This window comes from Nomascus leucogenys, chromosome 14 (assembly GCF_006542625.1).
Source record: "Nomascus leucogenys isolate Asia chromosome 14, Asia_NLE_v1, whole genome shotgun sequence".
Classification (NCBI taxonomy): domain Eukaryota; kingdom Metazoa; phylum Chordata; class Mammalia; order Primates; family Hylobatidae; genus Nomascus; species Nomascus leucogenys.
The window spans coordinates 26,309,726-26,336,132 of NC_044394.1; the positions used below are offsets into that span (position 1 = coordinate 26,309,726).

General features: G+C 43.5%; 1 protein-coding gene, 1 long non-coding RNA gene and 1 pseudogene across 4 annotated transcripts in view; 2 read left to right on the forward strand and 1 right to left on the reverse strand.

Annotated features, from left to right (window-relative positions):
* Positions 1-2,420: 2,420 nt before the first annotated feature.
* LOC115838305 lies at positions 2,421-4,100 on the forward strand (annotated as a pseudogene).
* Positions 4,101-5,398: 1,298 nt separating this feature from the next.
* Positions 5,399-25,286, forward strand: LOC115838350. Of its 2 annotated transcripts, none has more exons than XR_004033365.1 (3): positions 5,399-5,482; positions 7,675-7,733; positions 24,686-25,286. It is a non-coding gene; the product is annotated as an uncharacterized LOC115838350 (long non-coding RNA). The 2 variants fall into 2 exon arrangements; XR_004033364.1 differs by lacking the exon at positions 24,686-25,286 and adding an exon at positions 9,652-10,356.
* Positions 25,287-25,288: 2 nt separating this feature from the next.
* FAM161A (FAM161 centrosomal protein A) overlaps positions 25,289-26,407 on the reverse strand; it is a 30,441-nt gene continuing 29,322 nt past the window's right edge. For both annotated transcript variants that reach the window (XM_003262433.4, XM_003262434.4), the window contains one exon: positions 25,289-26,308. In XM_003262433.4, the coding sequence (XP_003262481.1) occupies positions 26,164-26,308 (145 nt within the window). In that variant the 3' untranslated portion in view covers positions 25,289-26,163. The remainder of the gene's footprint in view (positions 26,309-26,407) is intronic.

Genomic DNA, 26,407 nt, shown 5'->3' on the forward strand with positions numbered 1-26,407 from the left:
GAGGTGGAGGTTGCAGTAGGGGAACCTGCTAGGGGAAATTGTTTTTCCAATCCATCCACTTATTTTCTTCCCAACTGAATCCTAGTTCAGGGAACCACACTCTCTCCCCTGGATCTGCCTCTCCCTACCCTGAGTGGTCTCTGCTTCCAGGCTTGCCAGCATCTAAGCCATTCGACAGCAACTATAATGATCATTATAAAATGCAGATCTGAGTATGTCTTTGCCCTGCTTGAAAATCCTTCAATGGCTTGGTGTGGTAGTGCACACCTGTAATCCCTACTATTTGGGAGGATGAGGTGGGAGGATGGCTTGAGCCCAGGAGATGGAGGCTGCAGTGAGCTGTGATTGCCACTGCACTCCAGCCTGGGTGACAGAGTGAGGACATGTCTAAAAGAGAAAGAGAGAGCATGAGAGAGAGGTGGGAAGGGTGGGGAGAAGAAAGAAAGGGGGGGGAGAGAGAGAGAGAAAGGTGAGAGAAAGAAAGAAAAAAGAAAGGGAGGGACGGAGAGAAGGAGGAAGGCAGGTAGGCAGGAAGGAAGGAAGGAAAAGAGGGAGGGAGGGAAGAAAGAGGAAGGGAAAAAAAAGGAATAAAAGGAAGGGATCCTTTTATTGTTTTGGAGTCCAAACCCTCTAATAAGTTTATGGGGCCACTCCCGGGCTGGCCCAGCCTCTTCTTTTAACCTGGTCTTGTGCCATGCAGCGTCTCTTTCTCAAGCACTATCTCTTCTGGGCCTTCATACACACCCCATTCCCTCATGCAGTCACTATTGGAGGAAATGGCTTTTTTCTTCTTCTTCTTCTTCAGGCCTCAGCTTCCTTTTGGAAGAGGCCCCTAGCCTCCCTGAGACTGGCTGGGTTCTGCTTCACTCTCACAGCCCAGCCCAGCCTAGCCCAGTCCCATGGACCATTCACAGCCCATGAGAAGTTGGGTCCTCTCTCCACCCCCTTACACTTCAGGCTCCCTGAGGGCAGGACCGGGTCTTGTTGACTTTTGTATCCCAGTGTCTAGTGGGCCTGGTCCATAATAGGTGTTTAGGAACTAGGAACCTATTCATCAGTGAGAACACATGGACATAGGGAGGGGAACAACACACACTGGGGCCTGTCGGGGGCGCTGGGGGAGGGAGGGGCTTCATACCTAGGTGATGGGTTGATGGGTGCTACAAACCACCATGGCACACATTTACCTCTGTAACAAACCTGCATGTTCTGCACATGTATCCCAGAACCTAAAATTAATTTTTTTAAAAATAACCTGTTCACGTTGCATGAATAAGTGGCATATTTGAAACATTTTTAATTCCCAAGAAAAAATATGTATGCCATCAATTTTATGGACTAAATTAGAATCAAATTCTTTAAAAGTAGGTTTTCTGATAAAGGAGAAATTCCCAATTTACTGTCATGGTTTGATTTAAAAAAAAAAACTGATGTGATAAATGAAATTAAAATGTTCAGCCAGGCGTGGTGGCTCATGCCTGTAATCCCAGCACTTTAGGAGGGCAAGGCAGGAGGATCACTTGAGCCCAGGAGTTCAAGACCAGCCTGGGCAAAATAGGGAGACCTTGTCTCTACAAAAAATAAAAAATAAAATGTCCCCCCAAATCTGTTATAAATGAGATAAGACCCATGAGAATCATTCAACTCTTTCTTTTCATAGACCTGACTTTCTCAATAGAATATATATTACTTAAGAATGAGAGTTTTTATAAGACCAAAGTACTATTCTGAAAAATAGGCCGGGCACGGTGGCTCACGCCTGTAATCCCAGCAGTTTGGGAGGCCGAGGCGGATGGATCATGAGGTCAGGAGTTTGAGACCAGCCTGGCCAACATAGTGAAACCCTGTCTCTACTGAAAATACAAAAAATTAGCTGGGTGTGGTGGTGGGTGACTGTAATCCCAGCTACTTGGGAGGCTGAGGCAGTAGAATCACTTGAATCCAGGAGGCAGAGGTTGCAGTGAGCCGAAATCATGCCACTGTAGTCCAGCCTGAGCAACAGCGCGAGGCTCTGTCTCAAAAAAAAAAGAAAATAGAATTACTGGATTAAGTTCTGCACATGCTTTTGAATAATGTTTTTTGGGTTTTTTGGGGTTTTTTTTTGAGATGGAGCTTCACGCTTGTCACCCAGGCTGGAGTGCAATGGCACGATCTTGGCTCACTGCAACCTCTGGTGTTCAAGTGATTCTCCTGCCTCAGCCTCCTGAGCAGCTGGGATTATAGACGCGCACGACCATGCCCGGCTAATTTTTGTATTTTTAGTAGAGGCGGGGTTTCACCATGTTGGCCAGGCTGGTCTCAAACTCCTGACCTCAGGTGATCCGCCCGCCTCAGCCTCCCAAAGTGCTGGGATTACAGACGTGAGCCACTGTGCCTGGCTTGAATAATGTTAAAAAGGGATTTTGAATAATGCTGCTAGAAGGACTCTAGGAATGTAATACAACTTTAAAAAACAAAACAAACACAAACTTCTATAATTTGCATTCTCCCACATCTCTTCATTTGTAAAATGTATTACACTGAAACAAAACACATGAGATACACAAATCAGATTTAATTTTCAATTAGAATAAAATTCCTGATCTATTCTCTGGGTAAAACTTATTAATCCCCAAAAGTTCTCTTTAAAATGAACTGTTTGTATAGCCATTCCCTAAAAACAAAAGTACTGCATTTGACTTCAGGAGAGCTAAGTGCGAGTGCCAATTCTTCCATTTATTAGTTGGTGACTGCAGGGGACATAAGACCTACCCAGGATCTGCTCTCACTTTGCTCCTTCTCTGGAGCACCCCAGTCTTGCTCAAGTATCTCCCCATCCCATACCTATGAGAAGCTGACCCCACCCCCAGCACCATAGGTAATCCGCCCTCCCTCCAGTGATTTGGGCAGAAATGGGCATTAGTTATTATAAGTTGAGATTCCAATTAATAATACTAATATTGAAAAAATTACTCACCTGTTCCACATCCCCACATTCTAATCTATTAAAACAGGGATGATGCTCTTGGCTCTATTTAACATAATCACCGTAAAATGCTTTTTTATTTCACAAAATGGAATATATTCAGAAGATGGTATTGTGTCAAAAAGAAATAGAAGTAAGTGGACTAGCTTGGGACATTTCCTATAAACTGTTATTGTTGTATTTGCAAATTATGGAAGCTATTTTCTTTTAAAAACTATTTCAAATGTGTGCATTCAAATGAGTGTCAGGTACTTTGAATTAGTCACATTGTGAATTTCTGCATATATTCATTCAGTCATCCTCCTATGCACCAGGCACTACAGTAGTTGCTACGGTACAGTAATTCGCAAGATGGTTGTAAGATGTAGCAGGGACTCCTCTTAGGGGCCTGCCATGCACTTTCTCCAAAGCATGGAAATAAAGGAAAAGTTTTCGTTATTGCAGGGGAAATTCCAGGCACCTAGTCCTGAGAAGTAAATGAGCAACTTGATAAGCAAGAAGGTAATAGTAGCTTAAAACAATAGCCAAGAAAGTTCAAATTCCGGGATGTTTTGTTCCCTATAGAACCTAAAGATAACTCTTCTCCTCCCTGGCTGTCTGAGGGTAGGCCACCATCATGAATGACACGGTAACTATCCTAACTAGAAAGTTCATGACTACTTCAGAGGAAACAGATGCTCATTGATGTCCTTCATCCCAGGAAGGCAACAGTGCCTAAGACAGAAATTCGGGAAAAACTAGCCAGAATGTACAAGACCACACTGGAGGTCATCTTTGTATTTGGATTCAGAACTCATGCTGGTGGTGGCTTTGTCATGATTCATGATTCCTTTGATTATGTAAAGTAAAATGAACCCAAACATACCAAACATAGACTTGCAAGACATGGCCTGTACGAGAAGAAAAAGACCTCAAGAAAGCAACAAAAGGAATGCTAGAACAGAATAGAGAAAGTCAGGGGTACTGCAAAGGCCAATGTTGGTGCTGGCAAAAAGCCGAAGGAGTAAAGATACTGCAAGGATGTTATCTGCGGCCATTGAGGATTTTTCACAATAAGATTAATAAGGATGGGTGCAGTGGCTCATGCCTGTAATCCCAGCACTTTGGGAGGCCAAGGCGGGTGGATCACAAGGTCAGGAGTTCAAGATCAGCCTGGCCAACATGGTGAAACCCCACCTCTACTAAAAATATAAAAATTAGCTTGGTGTGGTGGCATGTGCCTGTAATTCCAGCTACTCGGGAAGCTGAGGCAGGAGAATGGCATGAACTTGGGACGTGGAAGTTGCAGTGAGCCGAGATCCGCCTGGGCACAGAGAAAGACTCTGTCTCGAAAAAATAAATAAATAAATAAAAAGAGGCTGGGCGTGGTGGCTCATGCCTGTAATCTCAATGTTACAGGAAAGGGGTTCCCATCCAGACCCCAAGAGAGTGTTCTTGGATCTTGCGCAAGAAAGAATTCAGGGCAAGTTCACAGTGCAAAGCAAAAGCAAGTTTAATAGGAAAGTAAAGGAATAAAAGAACGGCTACTCCACAGACAGGGCAGCTCCAACGGCTGCTGGTTGCCCATTTTTATGGTTATTTCTTAATAATATTCTAAACAAGGGGTGGATTATTCATGCCTCCCTTTTTTAGAGCATATAGGATAACTTCCTGACGTTGCCATGGCATTTGTAAACTGCCATGGCGCTGGTGGGAGTGTAGCAGTGAAGACGGCCAGAGGTTACTCTTGTGGCCATCTTGGTTTTGGTGGGTTTTAGCCGGCTTCTTTACCGCAAACTGTTTTATCAGCAAGGTCTTTATGACCTGTATCTTGTGCTGACCTTGTATCTCATCCTGTGACTTACAGAATGCCTTAACCGTCTGGAAATACAGCCCAGTAGGTCTCAGCCTAATTTCTCCTAGCTCCTTTTCAAGATGGAGTTGCTCTGGTTTCACACACCTCTGACACCAGCATGTTGGGAGGCTGAGGTGGGCGGATCACCTGAGGTCAGGAGTTTGAGACCAGCCTGATCAACACGGTGAAACCCCGTCTCTACTAAAAATACAAAAATTAGCTGAGTGTGCTGGTGTGCACCTGTAATCCCAACTACGTGGGAGGCTGAGGCAGGAGAATTGTCTGAACCCGGGAGGTGGAGATTGCAGTGAGCCAACATTGCAACACTGCACTCCAGCCTGGGCGACAGAGTGAGACTCTGCCAAAAGAAAGAAGAAAGAAAGAAAGAGAGAGAGAAAGAAAGAGAGAGAGAGAGAGAGAGAGAGAGAAAGAGAGAGAGAGGAAAGAAACAAAGAAGAAAGAAAGAAAGAGATAAAGAAAGAAAGAAAGAAAGAAGAAAGAAAGAAAGAAAGAAAGAAAAGAAAAGAAAGAAAGAAAGACAGACGGAAGGAAGGAAGGAAGGGAGGGAGGGAGGGAGGGAGGGAGGGAGAGAAACTAAAGATAACCTCCTAACATAGATCCCTGAGTTGTTTTTCAGAAACATGGATGCCCAGCAAATGAATCCACTGGCACCTAGACCTCAGGTAAGGGGGAACTGAGGACTCAACTCTGACTGCCATTTTTTTTCTGAAGTTCTTTCTGAGGGGCCTGGAGGAAGTCACGCTCATGAGCCAGAGCTAATGTTCTTTTCACCTGACCCCAAATTTTTAGACAAACCTTTGCCATCGTAACCAATTGCAAATCAGAAAATCTTTGAATCTCTGACCTGTAACCTGCCCCATGCCCCACCACGCACTTTGAGATGTCCTGCCTTTTTAGGTCAAACCAGCATATAGCCTCCATGTATTGATTTATGACCTTGCCTGTAATCTCTGCCTCTGCCTTTAAAAACTCTTGCCAAGGCGGTTGTATCACCTGAGGTCAGGAGTTCGAGACCAGCCTGGCCAACATGGCAAAACCCTGTCTCTACTAAAAATACAAAAATTAGCCGGGCTTGGTGGCGGGAGCCTGTAATCCCAACTACTAGGGAGGCTAAGGCAGGAGAATTGCTTGAACCTGGGAGACGGAGATTGCAGTGAGCCAAGATCACGCCACTGCACTCCAGCCTGGGCAACAGACCAAGACTCCATCTCAAAAACTAAATAAATATAAAAACCCTTACTTGCAAGCCACTGGGGAGGTCAGGTCTTAAGTATGAGCTGCCTGATTCTTCTTGCTTACTGCCCTGCAAAGATAAATACTGTTCTTTTTCCTATTGCAAACTGCAGAGTGAATGTTTGGCTTTACTGAGCCAGGTGAGCGGACCCCAGTTCAGTCCTGTACCAGGCACGGGTCCCTGCCCTCATGGAGCTGCAACTGCCAATGATCTGTTGCAGTGCCCAAAACAGACTTACCCAGAGGCAGGTTCTGGGCAATGCAAAAACACCAATCTCGTTCTTTTATTGCTAGGTTGTTTTTTTTTTTCCTAAGCCAATACTATTAGTTTGGTTACATATCTTATTCACTAGGCTTGTTATCAAATTACTTATGTTACTTTTTTAAAATTAACCTGTTCTCAGCCAGGTGTGGTGGCTAACACCTGTAAATCCAGCACTTTGGGAAGCCGAGGCGGGATGATCATTTGAGCTCAGGAATTCAAGACCAGTCTGGGCAACATGGCAAAACTCTGTCACTACTAAAAATACAAAAATTAGCCGGGTGTGGTGGCACATGCCTGTAATTCCAGCGATTCGGGAGGCTGAGGCAGGAGAATCACTCGAATCTGGGAGGTGGAGGTTGCAGTGAGCCGAGACTGCGCTACTGCACTCAGGCCTGGGCGACAGAGCAAGATCCGTGATCCGTCTCAAAAAAAAAGAAAGAAAGAAATTGTAATCTGGAAGGATGGTTAGAACCATTCTTTTGAGGGTGCCATCACTACTTAAAAACATGCATGTTGAAGTTCTGTTTAAAAACTCACATTATTTTTTAGTCCCAGGTTAAGAGTGTGGCATTACTTTACAATGAACCACCTTCAGATGTGGCAGTGATTGCCCTTGCCCCCTATTATTCTGTTGTTGTCATTGTGAGATATTCATTTTAAACACCTAGAGAAGGGAAAATTAATCATGCTTTAAAATCAGATAAAGCATTAATGGTCGTGAAATTTTAATACTAATTCTCAGTTTTTAGTTTTCACACAGATGAACCTTTCTTATTTAGAGATAAACCTAGGGAAAGATTTAATGAGCAATTGATATTAAAAAGTTGAAATCACATGTAAGCTCTAATTTTTTCACATGAAAGCAATTTTGCTTTCCACGTCTTTTTTTTTTTTTTTTTTTTTTTTTTTTTTTTTTTTTGAGACAGAGTCTCACTCTGTTGCCCAGGCTGGAGTGCAGTGGCGCTATCTCGGCTCACTGCAAGCTCCGCCTCTGGGGTTCACACCATTCTCCTGCCCCAGCCTCCTGAGTAGCTGGGACTACAGGTGCCCGCCACCATGCCCAGCTAATTTTTTGTATTTTTAGTAGAGACGGGGTTTCACCATGTTAGCCAGGATGGTCTCGATCTCCTGACCTCATGATTCACCCGCCTCGGCCTCCCAAAGTGCTGGGATTACAGGCATGAGCCACCACACCCGGCTCCACATCTTTTTATTTGAAAGAATTGAGTCTCATATTTGTCAGATAAATTGCTGCCTAAATGATCTAAGATGATTTTCACATTCTTGTGTGGAAATCAAATTTTGCAAGGTTGTAGAATTAACTTAGAAGTGACAAAAGTGTGTTCTTTCTTTCAGGAGGGCTTGCTAATTGAAGTTGAAGCATCAGATGTCCTGAAAGCACTCAAACTCATCAGGTAACAAAAGCCCAGACAATGGAAATGAAGCAAAGCAAGTTAGTTCTTGAAATGAAACTCTGGAAATCCCAACTTGGGCAAATAAAGAGGCAGAAAAAAAAAAAAAAAAAACTAGAAAAAGAAAAAATCACAAAATAAAAGGCACTTAGGAAGGGAATTTTTTTGTTTAAGTATTTATTTAGTTTTTTCCATTATAAGCATTGTGTAGATTGTGCTATGGTTTTGAAATTGTAAAAATATGTCTGTTTGTTGTATGTCTCTTCTTTCAGTACTTGAAAATGTAAAAAAGAACATTTTCTTGCCTGTATCTTACATGTGCAGGATTACAAGCTCAGATGCTGACTGGGCCAGTCCCAAAAGAGGCTCTGCAAAGTGGGGAACCCCCCACTTTGCAGAGCCTCTTTTGGGACCCTGAAAGGGTTAGCTGCCTCTGTACTCCAGACTTTTTTTTTTTGAGTCAGGGTCTTGCCCTGTCACCCAGGCTGGAGTGCAGTGGCATGAATCATGGCTTACTGCAACCTCCACCTCCGGGGCTCAAGCATTCCTCCCACCTCAGCCTCCTGAGTAGCTGGGACTACAGGCACATGCCACCACGCCTGGCTAATTTTTGTATTTTTGGTAGAGACATGGTCTCACTATGTTGTCCAGGTTGGTCTCAAACTCCAGGCCTCAAATAAACCTCCTGCCTTGGCCTCCCAAAATTTTGGGATTCCAGATGTGAGCCACTGTGTCCAGCCAGACTCCATTTTTTACCCACAAAGTGTGGGCCCAGTGCTGCTAGACATTTGGGTATTCCAGAAAACACTGTCCTGGTTTGGGGTCCCCCAAAAGCTGACCCTGAGACCAGGGTTGGGTACAAGGATTTATTTGGGAGGTGATGGCAGGGAGCTCAGTGATGGGGTGAGGCAGTGACGTGGCCATCTGCTATCTGCCAATCTCTGAGGGGGCAGAGAGAGGAAATTGCCTTATCTTTTCAAAAGAAGTATTTTGAGGTTTCAGTTATTAACAGGAAATGTAGTTAAAGCTTCATAGTAACTGCTTACAGACAGCGGGAAAAATTATTGTTATTATTACTATTATTATTATTATTATTATTTTGAGACGGAGTCTCACTCTCTTGCCCGGGCTGGAGTGCAGTGGCGTGATCTCAGCTCACTGCAACCTCCCCTCCCAGGTTCAAGCGATTCTCCTGCCTCAGCCTCCAGAGTAGCTGGGATTGCAGGCACCCGCCACCACACACAACTAATTTTTGTATTTTTAGTAGAGACGAGGTTTTGCCATGTTGGCCAGGCTGGTCTCAAATTCCTGACCTCAGGTGATCCACCCACCTCAGCCTCCCAAAGTGCTAGGATTATAGGCATGGGCCATCTCACCCCACCTAGTGCTCTTCTTGAAACACTCTCTCCTTGGCCCCCCGGACACCACTGCTGGTGTCCTTCCCTGCTGCTTCTTCTCAGCCTCCTTTGCTGGACCCTCTTGCTCTCTGTGGCCCGTCAACACTGCAGTGGCCTGGGGCTCAGCCTTCTGACCTCTTCTTTCTACACACATTCCTTATATGCTCTTGTCCAAACTAGGACTGTCTTTGTTTACATATATTTCAATGACTCCCAAATTGAGTATCTCCAGTCCAGACCTCCCTTCTGAATTCCAGACTCATAAATCCAACTGCCAGTTCAAAGTTTCCACTTGGGTTCCTCCAGGAAGCATCTTCGTTAGCATGTCTATGGCAGAGCTTTGATTACTACCCACCCCAGCTTAGTTTGGATTCCCCCAAAGGCAGACTCTGAGACAAGGAGATCCGTAGGGAATTTGGGGGTTGGGGGAGATGGGTAGGTTGTTTGTAAAGATGGCCTTAGCATTCTTTCCTTCTCATATGACATTTCCTTTGCAATGTGACTTTGACTTCCCTGCCATCAAGAAGTGGAATTTGTCTCTTCACCCTTTGAATCTGGCCTAGCACCTGAGCCCTGCTTTGATGAAAAGAATGCAGTAGGAGCAGCACTGTGGACCCCATGAAGCTTCTCAGTGTCCATTTTCGTCCCTTTGGAACACTGCCCAAGACTGCCACGTGAAGAATCCCAGTCTAGCCTGGTGGAGGAGGAGAGGGTAGTGGGACTACATGAGCCAACCCATCTGAGGCCTTTTAAATCAGCCAGCTGACAGCTAGCATCTACCATCTACCAGTGGAGGGCATCTTAAACTTGCCAGCCCCAGTCAAGCCACCATATTATTGTAGCCACTGAGTGAGCCCAGGCAAGACCAGCAGAAGATTTGTCGCCCAGTTGAGTCCAGCCCAAATTGTTGACCCACAGAATCATGAGCAAAAATAACGACCATTGTAAACCACTAAATTTTGGGGGTGGCTTATTATGCAGCAGAAACTAAATTATACAGGAGGTTATCCCAGGAAGCACAAGTGAGGAAATAAGGGAAGTAAGACAGAGAAAGGAGGAGAGTTAATAAGGGGTACTCTAAGGAGCAGGTTATTACTGTGGGCAATTGAAGCTAAATCCTGCTGGATACCCTCTGAAGAGTCCTGTAGAAGGCATCTTAGAACAGTCTCTCCACAGAAAGAGAAACCAGATTACTCACCCAATAATTCCTTACCCTACACCTCACTGGCCAATGGTTCCCTGGGGGATTTAGGTCCCCAGCACTTCCTTTTTTTTTTTTTTTTTTTTGAGATGGAGTCTCACTCTTGTTATCCAGGCTGGAGTGCAATGGTGTGATCTCGGCTCACGGCAACCTCTGCCTTCTGGGTTCAAGCAATTCTCCTGCCTCAGCTTCCTGAGTAGCTGGGATTACAGGCATGCATCACCATTCCCAGCTAATTTTTTGTAGTTTTAGTAAAGAGGGGGTTTCTCCATGTTGGTCAGGCTTATCTCGAACTCCTGACCTCAGGTGATCTGCCTGCCTTGGCTTCCCAAAGTGCTGGGATTACAGGCATGAGCCACCGCGCCTGCCCTGGTCCCCAGCACTTCTGATCTGCTGTGCAGCCAAGCTGAACAAGGTCCCTGGCAATGGAGAGATCTTGCAGGCAGGGAAGTAGAGGAATGAGGGTGAACTTGAGGTGGAAGCCATCAGTATTTACGGGAACTATCCACCCTGGCTGCAAGTAAACTCAGAGGTAGGCCAGGAGGATGCAGGACAGGACATCACAGCATCTGCTAACTTCCCAAACCCATTTCTTCACCAATTCAGTAAGTGGCAACACCATCCTCCAATTGCTCCCCACAAAAACTTCATCCTTGGATGCATTAATTTCTTCCACACTCCACATTCAAATCCTTTTAGTGTTACCTTTGAAACATATCCAGAATCCAAATATTTCTACCTCCTCCACTACAACTCTGGTCCAAGCCACCAGCAACTCTCACTTGGATTATTGGATTATTGCAACCACCTATTTATTATTTTTTTATGAGACAGAGTCTTGCTCTGTCATCCAGACTGGAGTGCAATGATGAGAGCATGGCTCACTGTAGCCTCAACTTCCTAGGCTCAAGCAATCCTCCCACCTCAGCTTCCCAAGTAGCTGGGACTACAGGTATGCGCCACCGCACCTCGCTAATTTTTTAATTTTTTTTTTTTTTTTTTAGATGGAGTCTCACTCTGTTGCCCAGGCTGGAGCACAGTGGTGCAATCTCAGCTCACTGCAACCTCTGCCTCCCACGTTCAAGCGATTCTCCTGTCTCAGCCTCCCAGGTAGCTGCGACTACAGGTGTGATCCACCACGCCCTGCTAATTTTCGTATTTTTAGTAGAGACTGGTTTCGCCATGTTGGCCAGGTTGGTCTCGAACTCCTGACCTCAAGTGATCTGCCTACCTCGGCCTCCCAAAGTGCTGGGATTACAGGCATGAACCACCGTGCCTGGCCTAAATTTATTTTTTGTAGAAATGTGGTCTCACTATGTTGCCCAGGCTAGTCTTGAACTCTTGGGCTCAAGCAATCCTCCTGCCTCAACCTCCCGAAGTGCTGGGATTACAGGCGTGAGCCACTGTGTCTGGTCCAGAATGACCATTTAAAACCCAAGTCCCTCCTCAGTTTTCAACCCTCCCAAAGCTCCCTATCTCACCCAGAATAAAATGCAAAATCTTTACTGTGTCCTAGAAGGCCCCATAGAATCTGCTGTTTTTCTGACTTCACATTTTGCAACTCTCTCCATGTCTCACTGCCCTGGCCTCCCTGGTTTCACTGTAATTCAAAACCCCAGGCCCAGGGTACTTGCTGTTCCTCTATCTAAGATGCCTCCCCCAGTTATCCACAGAATACAGCCCTAACTTCCTTCTAGCCTTGACTCAAATGTCCGCTTATTAGAGAGGCCTTCCTGACTCTAACCAGGCAAACTCTCTCCCAGTTACTCTTCACCCCTTTACCTTGCTTTATTTTTCTTTATTAAACAACTGACATTATTTTTATACTGCTTATCTCCAATCCTCCCCCAACTGGAATGTAAGTTTTATGAGAATAGGGGCTCTCTTTTTTGTTTGCTGATGTATTCTCAGTACCTAGATGAAGTTTTTGTTAATTTAATGAATTAGTATGTATTGTGGGACAGTCTGATGATTTTATATGGATTATTTATAAGTTAGTGCTCTGGTTAAAATAAAATAATTAAAAGCCTCCAATAAAACATTCCATACTTTAGTCCAGGCGTGGTGGCTCATGCCTGTAATCCCAGCACTTTGGGAGGCCAAGGCAGATCACCTGAGGTCAGGAGTTCGAGACCAGCCTGGCCAATATGGTGAAATCCCGTCTCCACTAAAAATACAAAAATTAGCTGAGCATGGTGGTGGGTGCCTGCAATCTCAGCTACTCAGGAGGCTAAAGCAGGAGAATCACTTGAACCTGGGAGGCAGAGGTTGCAGTGAGCCAAGATCGTGCCATTACACTCTACCCTGGACAAAAAGAGCGAGGCTCTGTCTCAAAACAAACAAACAAAAAAACAAAAACAAAAACGAAACAACAACAACAAACATTCCACACTTTAAAGAAGAATACTGGCCGGGTGCGGTGGCTCACGCCTGTAATCCCAGAACTTTGGGAGGCTGAGGCAGGTAGATCACGAGGTCAAGAGATCGAGACCATCCTGGCTAATATGGTGAAACCCCATCTGTACTAAAAATAAAAAAAACTAGCCAGGCGTGGTGGCGGGTGCCACCAGCTACTCAGGAGGCTGAGGCAGGAGAATGGCGTGAACCCAGGAGGCGGAGCTTGCAGTGAGCCAAGATCACGCCACTGTACTCCAGCCTGGGCAACAGAGCAAGACTCTGTCTCAAAAAAAAAAAAAAAAAAAAGAGTGCTTAAGTGTAAAGTTGGTAGGGAATAGTCTTGTGTTATGTTCTTATGAAGATTAAAGTAACAATACCAGAAAAAGGTTATTCTAGGCAATGGCTCATGCCTGTAATCCCAGCATTTTGGGAGGCTGAGGATCACTTGAGCCCAGGAGTTCAAGACCAGCCTGGGCAACATAGAGAGACCTCATCTCTACTAGTAATTTTAAAAATTAGCCAGATGTGGCCAGGCCAAGGTGGGTAGATCACAAGGTCAGGAGTTCAAGACCAGCCTGGGCAACATAGAGAGACCTCATCTCTACCAGTAATTTTAAAAATTAGCCAGATGTGGCCAGGCTGAGGTGGGTAGATCACAAGGTCAGGAGTTCAAGACCAGCCTGGCCAATATGGTGACACTTCATCTCTACTAAAAAAACATACACTAGCCAGGCATGGTGATGCATGCCTGTAATACCAGCTACTTGGGAGGCTGAGGCAGAATAATTGCTTGAACCCAGGAGGCAGAGGTTGCAGCAAGCTGAGATCATAACACTGCACTCCAGCCTGGGTGACACAGCAAGACTCCACCTCAAAAAAAAAAAAAATGAGCCAGATGTGGTGGTGTGCACGTGTGGTCCCAGCTGTTTGGGAGGTTGAGGTGGAAGGATCACTTGAGCCCAGGAGGGTGAGGCTGCAGTCAGCTGCGACTGTGCCACTGCATTCCAGCCTGCGTGACAGAGCAAGACCCTGTCTCAAAAAAAAAAAAAAAAAAAAGAAAAGAAAAAAGTCACTCTGATAGCTGTGTTGTTGAGATGTTTGCTGAAACAGTGTGCTTGATTATTATGGATTTATGTATTGGTCATTCACTCAAAAACATGGATTAAGCCCATCCTATATACTGGGCTCTGGGCCAGTCCTGGGGATAGAAAGTTGAAAGATAAAATCTGGCCTTCAGTGATACAACATCACAACAATTGTGACCGAACCCTGAGGAGTTCTGAGCTAGCAGTGTGTATGAGGGGCCAGGCAGTCAGGGCTGCCACTCTCAGAGTGAGGTTAGAAATGCCAGAAAGATGCATCCTGGAGGCAGCAATGGGAGAGAAAATGCAGAAGCCCCTCAGACTCAGTCAGGGGGCAAAGGGGAGCTCCACTCAGACAAGGGGCATGAGGTTTGTGGGTGGCTGGAGTGTCACCTACCAGTGAGAAAATTATTGCCTCAGAAATGGATTGAAATTCTGTATGTAAATCCTGTTCATCCAGAACTTATCCCCATTTTCTCTGAGTTCCTAGGTTCCTGACAGTTTGCTCTTTGAACTTTTTTGCTTATTAGTTTTGTTAGATCTTTTAACTGCTTTCTGCTCACTCCTGAACTACAGAATGCCTTGATCATAGATATTGTCATAGCATTGAAATGCTTGCTGTAACATGAGTTGAAATGCAGTGGTGGTAATACTGTTATACAGTTATGCTCAGACAACTGTTAGCACAATTGTAATCTGTATCTCTGCTTCTCTTCCTTTCCTCTACTCGACAGGAGTTTGAGACAAGCCAGGGCAACGTGACAAAACTCCGTCTCTACAAAAAATACAAAAATTAGCCAGACTTGATGATGTGCAGCTGTAATCCCAGCTACTTGGGAGGCTGAGGTGAGAGGATCGCTTGAGCCTAGGAGGTCGAGGCTGCAGTGAGCCATGATTGCACCACTGCACTCCAGCCTGGGCAGCAGGGCAAGACAGGAAGAAATAAATGCATGTTTGTTGAATATGCATGATCAGGACCCCCTTCATGAATATTCACAGCTCCTCCTACAACCTGTTGAATGCGTAAACTTGGCCAACTTCAGTATAAATCCCTTGCCAACCTCTTCTCCTTCAAAGAGTTTGCTTTTAGTTTTTCAGCCAGAGGCGAAATCCTCTTCTTAAGAAATAAAGTTCTCCTTTCCAGGGCTGCCACTCTCAGAGTGAGGTTAGAGATGCCGGAATTTCTCATGATTTTTTAGCTGACAGTCTCTATCACTGTGAAGAGTGAGTGATCAGCTCCGTTTGTCCAAATCAGTCACTATCTGTGGGTGTGCAGCTATTCCTTGATGCCTAGGGGTCCACAAAGAAGGAGTTGTTCCCATCAGATGACTAGGAGCAGCCCTGGGTCAATTCTTTTATATAGACCTTAAGTCCACACAGCTTCCATACAATCAAGATTTTTCCTCCTCTAGGGATACTCATGGGATTAACAAATTACAGCTATAAATTACTGTTCTCTAGTAAGTCACAGCATTATCTGGGAGGACCTTTTTCAGAGATATTCCATATAATTACAAAGTTAGGTGGAAAACCCTTGTCCAAATGCCATACCAGCATGCTGTATGATGGCATGCTTGGAGAGCAGGAAAGAACCTGTTCGTTGAATCAGCCTCAAGGGAGGGGACAACTCATGACTAATGTCCTGATGGCCAATTGTGTTGCCCCAGGAAAGTGCGTACAAAGGGTCAGAAGCCTCTCCAACCTGAGCAAGGTGTCTGCTGTTTACTAGCAAAATCCTCTGTGTCCACCCTGAAAGATGTGTCCTTTTTTTTTTTTTTTTTTTTTTTGAGATGGAGTCTCGTTCTGTCACCCAGGCTGGAGTGCAGTGGCGCGGTCTCAGCTCACTGCAACCTTCACCTCCCAGGTTAAAGCGATTCTCCTGCCTCAGCTTCCCAAGTAACTGTGATTACAGGCATGTGCTACCATGCCCAGATAGTTTTTGTATTTTTAGTAAAGACTGGGTTTCACCAGGTTGGCCAGGCTGGTCTTGAATTCCTGACCTCAAGTGATCCCGCACCTCGCCCTCCCAAAGTGCTGGGATTACAGGCGTGAGCCACCACACCTGGCCTCTCTCCCTATGTTTTGTCCCTCCTTCTCCACTGTCTACCTCCTTTTACCCAAAGCAAACCAATCCTCCCAACAAAAGTAATTGAAAGCCTATCCCCTTTTTTCTGTGTCTTGCAAATTTTTCATCCTTAGGCTTCTATGGAAAATCACTGTCTTTTCTTGAGCCCTAAACCAGTTACTGCTGACTCTGCAGAGAGGTTTCCTAAGCTCAAGTCTTGCTTGCTTCCCCCACAATCCCCACCCCCTGAAAGGAGGTAAGCTTGGATCTTTGGGCGGCAGTGAGACCTCCATTGACGTTGGCTTTCTCCCATAGCATAAACTCAAACACACCTCCACGCTGAGGATGCATTTCTTCTGAAACCCCACATCTGAGCTACGCATAGAAGTCTTACTCCTGTGAACACACTTTTTTCACTTTATTACCTTACATTCACCCTCCCACTGCCTGGGTCACATTAGCTCTCTGACCTTGACTGACAACAAAGGCATCCCTTCATCCCTTGCCCAAATCTACAAGTATCATCTCGACACTGGGGGCAACGGTGGTTTGGGGAGTTTGGGCTTATTCTCTCTCTACCCTGCCCTACTATAAACTGAGGGTTTTTTGTTTGTTGTTGTTTTTTTTAAAATTGAGACAGGGTCTTGCTCTGTCGCCCAGGCTGGGGTGTGGTGGTGCAATCTCTGCTCACTGCAGCCTCAACCTCCTGGGTTCAAGCAATCCTCCGCCTCAGTCTCCTGAGTAGCTGGGACCACAGACACACACCACTAGGTGTGGCTAATTTTTTTTTTTTTTTGTAGAGACGGCGGCGGGGGTGGGGGTGGCTCGCCGTGTTGCCCAGGCTGGTCTCGAACTCCTGGATGTGATCTTCCCACTTCAGCCTCCCGAAGTGCTAGGATTACAGGTGTGAGCCACGGCGCCGGCCTGTGTGTACTTTAACTTGGAGCAAATGACCCTTCATTCTCTGCCCTACTTGCCTCGGCAATCACATTCCTACAGTCACTCTTCACTCTAGCCACACTGGCTGCATCGGCCAGAGAGGAAGCAGGGAAGGCAGCTGGGAGTCAGCCGCAGGGGCCCCAAGCAGGCATTTTCCAAGTGGGGTCACACACCCGGGGCGGGAGGGGAGCAACATGCCCCATTTGCTGCAGAAAGAAACTGCAATTCAAAACTGAAATAGGTAGAACATTGATACTAACTTTATCTAAAAAAGAAATAAAGCTTTACCAAGATTTAATATGTGGTTTGTCACTGGCTGCTCACATGATCCAGTCTCAGTCGGATGGCAGATGGCCAAGTGCCACGCGGGGACAGGGCCCTTCGCTTTCTTTGCATGGAATTTGGCCATGCCCCTCAGGTTGTGTGTGCCCTGTGAGTCGCTTCACAGATCATATTAGCAGCTTTCCAAAACCAATCCTGACAAAACAGACAAGCGGCTTTAAAAGAAAATCCTGCAGAGAAACCTCAGACTGAAGATAATACTATTAACACAGCACAAGGAAACAAGAAAACGCAAGAATGCTTCTCTGTACCTGGTACAAGCTCTTAATCAGCCATATTAGGAGGGAAAACAATGGTGATCTAACCAATTCTTAGTTTGGACTAAGCCAACAAATTCAAAATTATCAAGAAGATTATTGAAATAAGGATTTACATTCACTATAATTAACAACAAACCTCACCATATGTGAATACTGGATCCTGAGCACGGAGCCTGGTGGAGTCTCTTTTTCGCATGACAGACACTCAAGCCCAGCATTGAGATACACTCAGCGTAGGACAAATCCTTCAAGTTGTTTCGTCACAAAGTGTTAAACCAACATTTTCAAAAACAAAGAAACATAGGCCAGGTGCAGTGGCTCATGCCTGTAATCCCAACACTTTGGGAGGCCAAGGCAGGAGGATGGTTTGAGTTCAGGAGTCCAAGACCAGCCTGGGCAACATAGTGAGACCCTGTCTCTACAAAAAAAATTAAAAATTAGCAGGTGCAGTGGCTTGCAGGAGTGGTCCCAGCTACTCACCAGGCTGAGGTGGGAGGATCACTTGAACCCAGGAGGTTGAGACTGCAGTGATTCTACACTGTACTCCAGCCTGCGTGACAAAGCAAGACCCTGTCTGGAACAAACAACGAAACCAAAACCAAACCAAAACAAGAAGCATATATGTTTCCCAGACCTAGAAACAATGACACCTAATAGCAATGAGCATACCTAACATTCAGATCCTTTTTTTTTTTTTTTTTTTTTTAGTTGGAGTCTCTGTTGCCCAGGCTGGAGTGCAGTGGTGCAATCTCGGCTCACTGCCTCCGCCTCCTGGGTTCAAGCATTTCTCCTGCCTCAGCCTACTGAGTAGCTGGGATTACAGGTGCCCACCACCACGCCCGGCTAATTTTTGTATTTTCAGTAGAGATGAGGTCTCACCTTGTTGGCCAGGCTGGTCTCAAACTCCTGGCCTCAAGTGATCCACCTGCCTCGGCCTCCCAAAGTGTTGGGATTACAGGTGTGAGCCACCGTCCCCAGCTGGATCCTAATTTCTGAACACCATTTTCCATTAAAAGGCTTCAGGGTCTGTCAAATAAATGGCCAATGCCAGGGCTGGGGCAGAGAAAGTACAAGATGATCCTTGGATTTCTTCTTGTTCCAGAAAGTAAGAAAGTGCACAAAGACTGAGGGAAAGATGTAAATAAAACACACAAACCAGCTTGTAGGGGCTCCCACTGGCCAAATTTAGAACAATTTGAGCATAATTTAAAAATTTTAATGATGGTAACACATTATAACACATTGCATAAATGAAGAATTTGTGCATCATGGTGATACCTCACATAAAAGAGACTGGGAAGCTCTTCTTTACAGAGACTATCAGCTAATATAGAACACATAATAGAACTAGAAAATGACCATTTTGCAACCCCCAGCATAATAACTTATTCAGGTGAAGACCATCAAGGAATACTAAAACTGTTAGGTAAAATGTGTTGGGGAACAGGATGTTCACACCGTGTCAAGTAACCCCCTGACACTACCAGGTTATTTAAGCATCAAGGGATACAGGTGCCTTTACAATGGAGAGAACTGATGGATAGCCCTTTAACCAACTGATCAAATTTAGTATCAATAATAATGCAACAAAGTGACATTCTGTGCCTCCCCACTTAATGTCATACAAAGTACACATATTAGTTAGGTAGTATTCCTGCCCACAATGTTTAACCAGAATCCAATCAAAGCAAACAATTAGAGAAATCTAAATTATATGCCAGGCTACAGATGACTGGCCTTGACTCTTACAAAGTAACAATGAAATGAAAGACAAAAAAGGCAGAGAGCTGTCTAGACAAAATAGACTAAAGAGATATCAAAACTAAATGCACCCACCAATTTGGGAAGCTGAGGTAACCTGGAGTTCAAGACCAGCCTAGGCAACATGGCAAAACCTGTCTCTGCAAAAAGTACAAAAATTAGCCAGGCATGGTGGTGGCGCATGCCTGTAGTCCCAGCTACTCAGGAGGCTGAGGAAGGAGGATCACTGAGCCCAGGAGGTGGAGGTTACAGTGAGCCACGATCCTGCTGCTACACTCTAGCCTGGGTGACAGAGTGAGACTCTGTCTCAAAACAAAAAAACCAAGAAAACAAAATCTCATTCAAGTCTGGTGGAAAGAGAAGTCCTGAAATGTGGTGATGAGCAAGGAACAACAAAAAACAATTAATTGTACATTAATGTCATTGACATTATCTTCAGCGGACTGTTCTATATTAGTGAACATTTTTTTAAAATGCACTGACTTTGTCAGGCTTCCGCCTATCCTATTTTGATTCCTGTTTTTGTTTCCCATGAAGTGTTACAGTTCCTCAACCACACACTCTCTTGGCATGGTTTTCAGGAACATAACTTTTAGGGTTAGCAAAAGGATGCTGTGGGTTTTTTTATCCATCTGAGCATTATTATAGTGCAACAAGATAACTTATTTTCATAATGAAGTATATACCATCTTCTTTTTATTAGCATTCAAGATGAATGAATATCGTTATTTTTTTGAGAAAGGCTCCTTTATGATTTCTTTCTATTATACAATGTTAATGTCTTGTTTTGCATTTTTTCCTCATAGAGGATATTTTTTGTCTTGGAAAAAGTGAGCATTCTTCTAAGAGAAGTAAATGATGGACCTCACTGTACATCACAGACACATGTAGCTGGTGGAAATTCAGAAATGCTACTTCACACAGTATATTTAATGATGGGTTGGGTATACCTCTTAAATTAGGAATTGTGTTCTGCTGCATTTAATAGAAACCCACTTTCTGCCCGTGGCCGCCACCAGGAAGCATCATTAAAATCTCTCTTCCCACTGCTGTCATGTCTAAGTCAGTCTCCTAAAGAGCCAAGCAGCTGTGGCAGCTCTTCACTGGAGGGCTGAGCTTTGAAACGACTGATAAGAGGCTGAGGAGCCATTCTAAGCAATGGGGAACGCTCACAGGCTGTGTGGTCATGAGAGATCCCAACACCATGCGCTTCAGGGACTTTGGGTTTGTCACCTATGCCACTGTGGAGGAAGTGGATGCAGCCATGAATGCAAGGCCACACAAGGTGGATGGGAGAGCTGTGGAACCAAAGAGGGCTGTCTCAAGAGAAGGTTCTCATAGACCAGGTGCTACTCAGCTGTGAAAAAGTTATTTCTTGGTGGCATTAAAGAAGACACTGAAAAACATCACCTAAGAGACAGTAGGATAAATGTGAACACTGCTAGATAACTGGTATTAAGGGGTTATTCTTTTTTGTATTATTCTTTTTTGTATCTGTGATGATGGTATTAGAGCTGTGTAACAAGGGAAAGTTTTTATCATTTAAAGATCTATACTGAAATATTTATACATGAAATATGTCTGTGATTTGCTTTGAAACAACTAGGGACTAGAAAGTGGGAATATAGAAGAAATAAACTTAATTGTGAGTTGATAATTCTTGACATTAGGTGATGGGCACATCTAGAAGATATAACTACAAAACACCTTCCTACAAAGCTAAAGCCTCATTTATATTTTTCTTGAACATATATAAGTGTTGAAAAGGAAGAAACAAAAAAAACGAGGTCTCTCTTCCATCACCTACTCCCAGGCTCTTAGAGGCAAACTCTATTAACATTTTTATTTTCTGGTATATCTTTTCAGAGTTAGATATAAGCATGCATTTTATGCCTTGACTTTTTTTTTTCTTTTTTTTTTTTTTTTCTTAGACAGAGTCTTGCTCTGTTGCCCAGGCTGTAGTGCAGTGGCACAATCTCGGCTCACTGCAACCTCGGCCTCCCAGGTTCAAGCGATTCTCCTGCCTCAGCCTCCAGAGTAGCTAGGACTACAGGCGCCTGCCACCATGCCTGGCTAATTTTTGTACTTTTAGTAGAGATGGGGTTTCACCATATTGGCCAGGCTGGTCTCAAACTCCTGACCTTGTGATCCGCCTGCCTCGGCCTCCCAAAGTGCTGGGATTACAGGCGTGAGCCAACACACACACCTATGCCTTGACTTTTAATAGTTATATACTAATTTTTTTCCTTCTCAATTTTTTATCTCCTTCTCTTATTGACATTTATAATTTGCCAAAGACCACAGTCTTAGTTGTTACAAAAATGAAAAAATAATTAGAGTAAGTAGATATCTAAATATTAGTATATCTGCTTTCTTAACTAGAAAATTTTACAATCCATAGTTTTATTTTTCATTTATTCAATCTATATTAATTGTAAAATAGAATCTGAGTATCTTTTTTTCTTTTTTTTTTTTTTTTGAGACAAGATCTCACTCTGTTGCCCAGGCTGGTCTTGAACTCCTGGACTCAAGTGATTTTCCCACCTCAGCCTTCCAAAGTGCTGAGATTACAGGTGTAGGCCACTGCATCTGGTCAGAAATATGGTCAGAATATTGGATTATTATTTTTTTCTTTTTTTTAGACAGAGTCTTGCTCTGTTGCCCAGGCTGGAGTGCAGTGGCATGATCTCAGCTCACTGGAACCTCTGCCTCTCAGGTTCAAGTGATTCTCCTGTCTCAGCCTCCTGGGTAGCTGGGATTACAGGTGCCCACCACCATACCCCGTTAATTTTTGTATTTTTGTAGAGACAGGGTTTTGCCATGTTGGTCAGGCTGGTCTCAAACTCCTGACCTCAAGTAATCCGCCTGCCTCAGTGCTGGGATTACAAGTGTGAGCCACCGTGCCTGGCAGAATATTGGAATTTTTAAGTAAAAATTTAAAAACACACTATATACTGTGACCCTGATTATTATTTCCTCCCTTAAAAACAAACAAAGTTGCTATACTATAAAGGTTATTCCTGGCCAGACACAGTGGCTCGCGCCTGTAATCCTAACACTTTGATAAACCAAGGCAGAAGGATCACTTGAGTCCAGGAGTTTGAGACCAGCCTGGGCAACATAGCGAGACACTGTCTCTAAATTAAATTTAAATTTAAATTAAAAATTTTAAAAAGTTATTCCTATAACTTTTCTAAAAATATAGGTAAGTTAGTAAACCACAGCCACATCAGGACTACATATAAGTGACAAGAAATGAGACTATCTAAAGAATTTAGGACAAAGTAATAACTTTGACACTATAATATTATAGTCTAAATATTGTCAAATTGACAAAAACTTCATTTCACAATAACTTTCTCCCTTCTAAACAACCACTAAAACACACATATACACATATGTGATAGTTGAGAAGGGCATACATTTTTCTTTGAAGCAATGAGGTAATTTTTATAAAGTTATTTTTTACTTTTTTTTGAAATGGGATTTTCACTCTTATTGCCCAGGCTGGAGTGCAGTGGCACAATCTCGGCTCACTGCAACCTCCGCCTCCCAGGTTCAAGCGACTCTCCTTCCTCAGCCTCCCAAGTGGCTGGGATTATAGGCACATGCCACCACACTTGGCTAATTTTTTTGTATTTTAAGTAGAGACGGGGTTTCACCATGTTGGCCAGGCTGGTCTCAAACTCCTGACCTCAGGTGATCCGCCTGCCTCAGCCTCCCAAAGTTCTGGGATTACAGGCATGAGCCGCTGCACCCGGCTTGAAGTTAATGATTTTGTATTGCCTAGGTCCAAATGTTGGAATCTTTGCTATTCTCAAGTGACTAGAATTAACTTGAGAAATACTAAGAGAAAAATACCAGATATCCTTAAAGGCACGCTTATTTGTTTTATTATGTAGACTAACTCAAAAGAGTAAAAGAATAATTGCGGTGGCTCACACCTGTAATCCCAGCACTTTGGGAGGCCAAGGCAGGTGGATCACGAGGTAAGGAGTTCAAGACCAGCCTGGCCAAGATGATGAAATCCCGTCTCTACTAAAACTACAAAAATTAGCCAGGCGCTGTGGCAGGCACCTGTAATCCCAGCTACTTGGGAGGTGGAGGCAGGAGAATCGCTTGGACCTGGGCGGCAGGGATTGCAGTGAGCCGAGATCGCTCCACTGCACTCCAGACTAGGCGACAGAGCGAGACTCCGTCTGAAAAAAAAAAAAAAAAATTGCTAAATTTTCCATCACATATGTATTTTATTTTTGAGTCAGGGTCTCACTTTGTTACCTAGGTTGGAGTGGTGTGATCAGGGCTCACTGCAGCCTCAACCACCTGGGCTCAACCAATCCTTCCGCCTTAGCTTCCCGAGTATCTGGGACTACTCGGTGCATGACACCCCGCCTGGCTAACTTTTGTATTTTTTGTAGAGACAGGGTTTCACCATGTTGCCCAGGCTGATCTTCAACTCCTGACCTCAAGTGAGCCACCTTCCTCTGCCTCCGAAAGTGCTGAGATTACAGGCATGAGCCACCGCATCCAGACTTCCATCATATTTATAGATACATAAATACGTGTGTGTTTGTGTATGTGTAAAATAACTTAATCCTCCAATAAGTCCCCAGGCCATTTTTTCTGCGGAAGTAAGTGTGAAGTCATAGGGTACCCAGTAATATTACGAAAGAAAAAAAGAGCATAACCTTTTTCTTGATGTTAGGTTACTCTTGCATAAAGGAAAATCCCATAAGTAAAAAGAATTCTGGAGCCAATTCAGATGATACAAATGTAAAAAATTTTCAGTTACCTAACACCTCAAAACACGTTTGATTTAACCAATTGACTTCTGACCATCACTGTGTAATGTGACCTGCTACAGTAATCTTTCAGCTATCCATTTGATGGCTTTTTTTTTTTTTTTTTTGAGATGGAGTCTCACTCTGTCGCCCAGGCTGGAATGCAGTGGCACCATCTCTGCTCACTGCAAGCTCCGCCTCCTGGGTTCACGCCATTCTCATGCCTCAGCCTCCCAAGTAGCTGGGACTACAGGCACCCGCCACCACGCCCGGCGAATTTTTTGTATTTTTAGTAGAGACGGGGTTTCACCGTGTTAGCCGGGATGGTCTTGATCTCCTGACATCGTGATCTGCCCGCCTCGGCCTCCCAAAGTGAACAGTGATATGCATAGAATGATTTGAAACTGTCAGTGTCTCTCTCTCTTTTTTTAACTTTGGTTCTGTGTTTACCAGATCCTAACAAAGTTTGGTTTGTGTTTAACTTTGGTTCTGTGTTTACAGATCCTGTCTAACAAAGTGCTTCAAAAGTTATTTCTAACCAAATAATATTTAAATCACAGTGCATCTCATTTAAGTACAAGTATTTTAAGTTAATAGTTTCCTCAGGAATATTCTGTCTTCTGACACCATCATTTGAATATCACAGTTTGCAAAGAACTTTCCATATATGATTTCATCCAGTCCTTCCTACAGCCACTCAAGATAGGTACTATTCCCATTTTTTTTAAAGGTAAGAAAACGAGATTGATCCTGAAGCCAAGTGTTTCGAGACCAAAGCCCACACTCTCCTCATGAAATCGAGAAGGGACAGGCTGTGGAGTAAACCCTTGAAAGCAAGTAATGTTTTAAGTACTATTACAATATGTAGATTGTTTCACAGGCTCCCAGTGAGCTAGGAGGGAAATGTTTTTAATCCCATGTGTACTCATTCTGAAATAGCTGTAAGTATATAAAAACCATATTCATCTACACACTCATTCAAACCTTTATTAAGTACCTACCATATGTACAGTCCTGTGCCAAATATTAAGGGAATACAAAGATGAATTTTTAAATGGTGCCAAATCCCAAGGAGTTTACAGTATAATAATAGTAAAAAGTAATTTAACATGAACTGTAGGAAGAAAATTACAAGTAAACATTTGCCCCTGATGGAGAAAAATGACCTTATTTTTAAATTTAAAGCATAAATTGCCAGTTTGGAAACCCTGCTATTACATAGCCCTATATTAGTTCATCCTTTTAAAATGATGCTGATTGTTTTTAGAAAAGAAAATGTCTTATGCTATATTATCTTTATGATTGGCTTCAAATTTTAAAACAAAAATTTGAGAGAGATAAAGTGTGTTGGCAATAATATGTAAAAAGTTGAACACAACTGGGTCTAGCAGTGAAGAGTTAAATCTGAATTACTTTGGAGACTTGACTTAGCCAAGTTATTATGCACAATTTCATCATATAAAAAACAGGGATACTTGCCCCTAATTTAGATTATAATTCACACATGCCATAATTACTTCCATCTGTAATAATACATAGGGTTAAAAAAGCTAGTATAAAAACTTTCCTAATAATTTACATATCAAAAATAATTTGGACTAGAACTAAGGATAAAAAGAAAAAGGGATGAGGGTGTAGACAATTTAACAGTAAACTCTCAGTGCAAAAATAAATGTAAATTTGCAAGTATCCATTTTTTTCTATACTTTTAAAAACGGCTTAGAGCAGCAAAACAAGTTAGAGGATTTATTCTGTGAAATGTATTGCAGAGAAAAAGAATGGGCAAATAGTATGATTAAAAATACTTATTGATTCACACTTTCCAAAATTTTTAAAAAGTAAATCACCAAAGACCAATACTTCTCTCTGATTTCAATACTAAGCCATTTTTTCCAGTAAAATTGATGAAATAATGTATATTTTTATAACTAATCAGTTTGTGACAGCTGTGGTTCTCACTTTTTAAAAATACAAAATCATAGTTGCAAACAGATAATACACAATGATTTTAAAACTGAATAGGCAAAGCCTTACTCTAACTGATCAAATGACCAATCAGCTGGATTCAGGCTTTTCAGGCTACAGATGACTTTGATCAACAGCCCTGCACATATCAGAGGCGTCTCCACAGATGTTCTAAACACAAATGCGGCTACTGACACCCTGACGCTGCAAACAACAGCAAGGGGATAGAGAGGAGACCTTGATTCAGTGTGATTCTTCAACAGATTTCTCTTCTTCACTTTCTTCATTGGCTTCATCTTTTTCCTTGTAAGAATCCTGGCTGTTGGTATCAATAAAATAATTTTCTTCCCCATTCTCTCTTTCTTCTATTTTTTCTTCCTCATTAAAGCTAGGGGAAGAAATTTATCAGTCTTTCAAAGGAAAAATGAGTTGGTTTAAAGGTAAACAAACCCTCTGCAAGTATGGCACCGTGTAGCCTGTCTTCCTT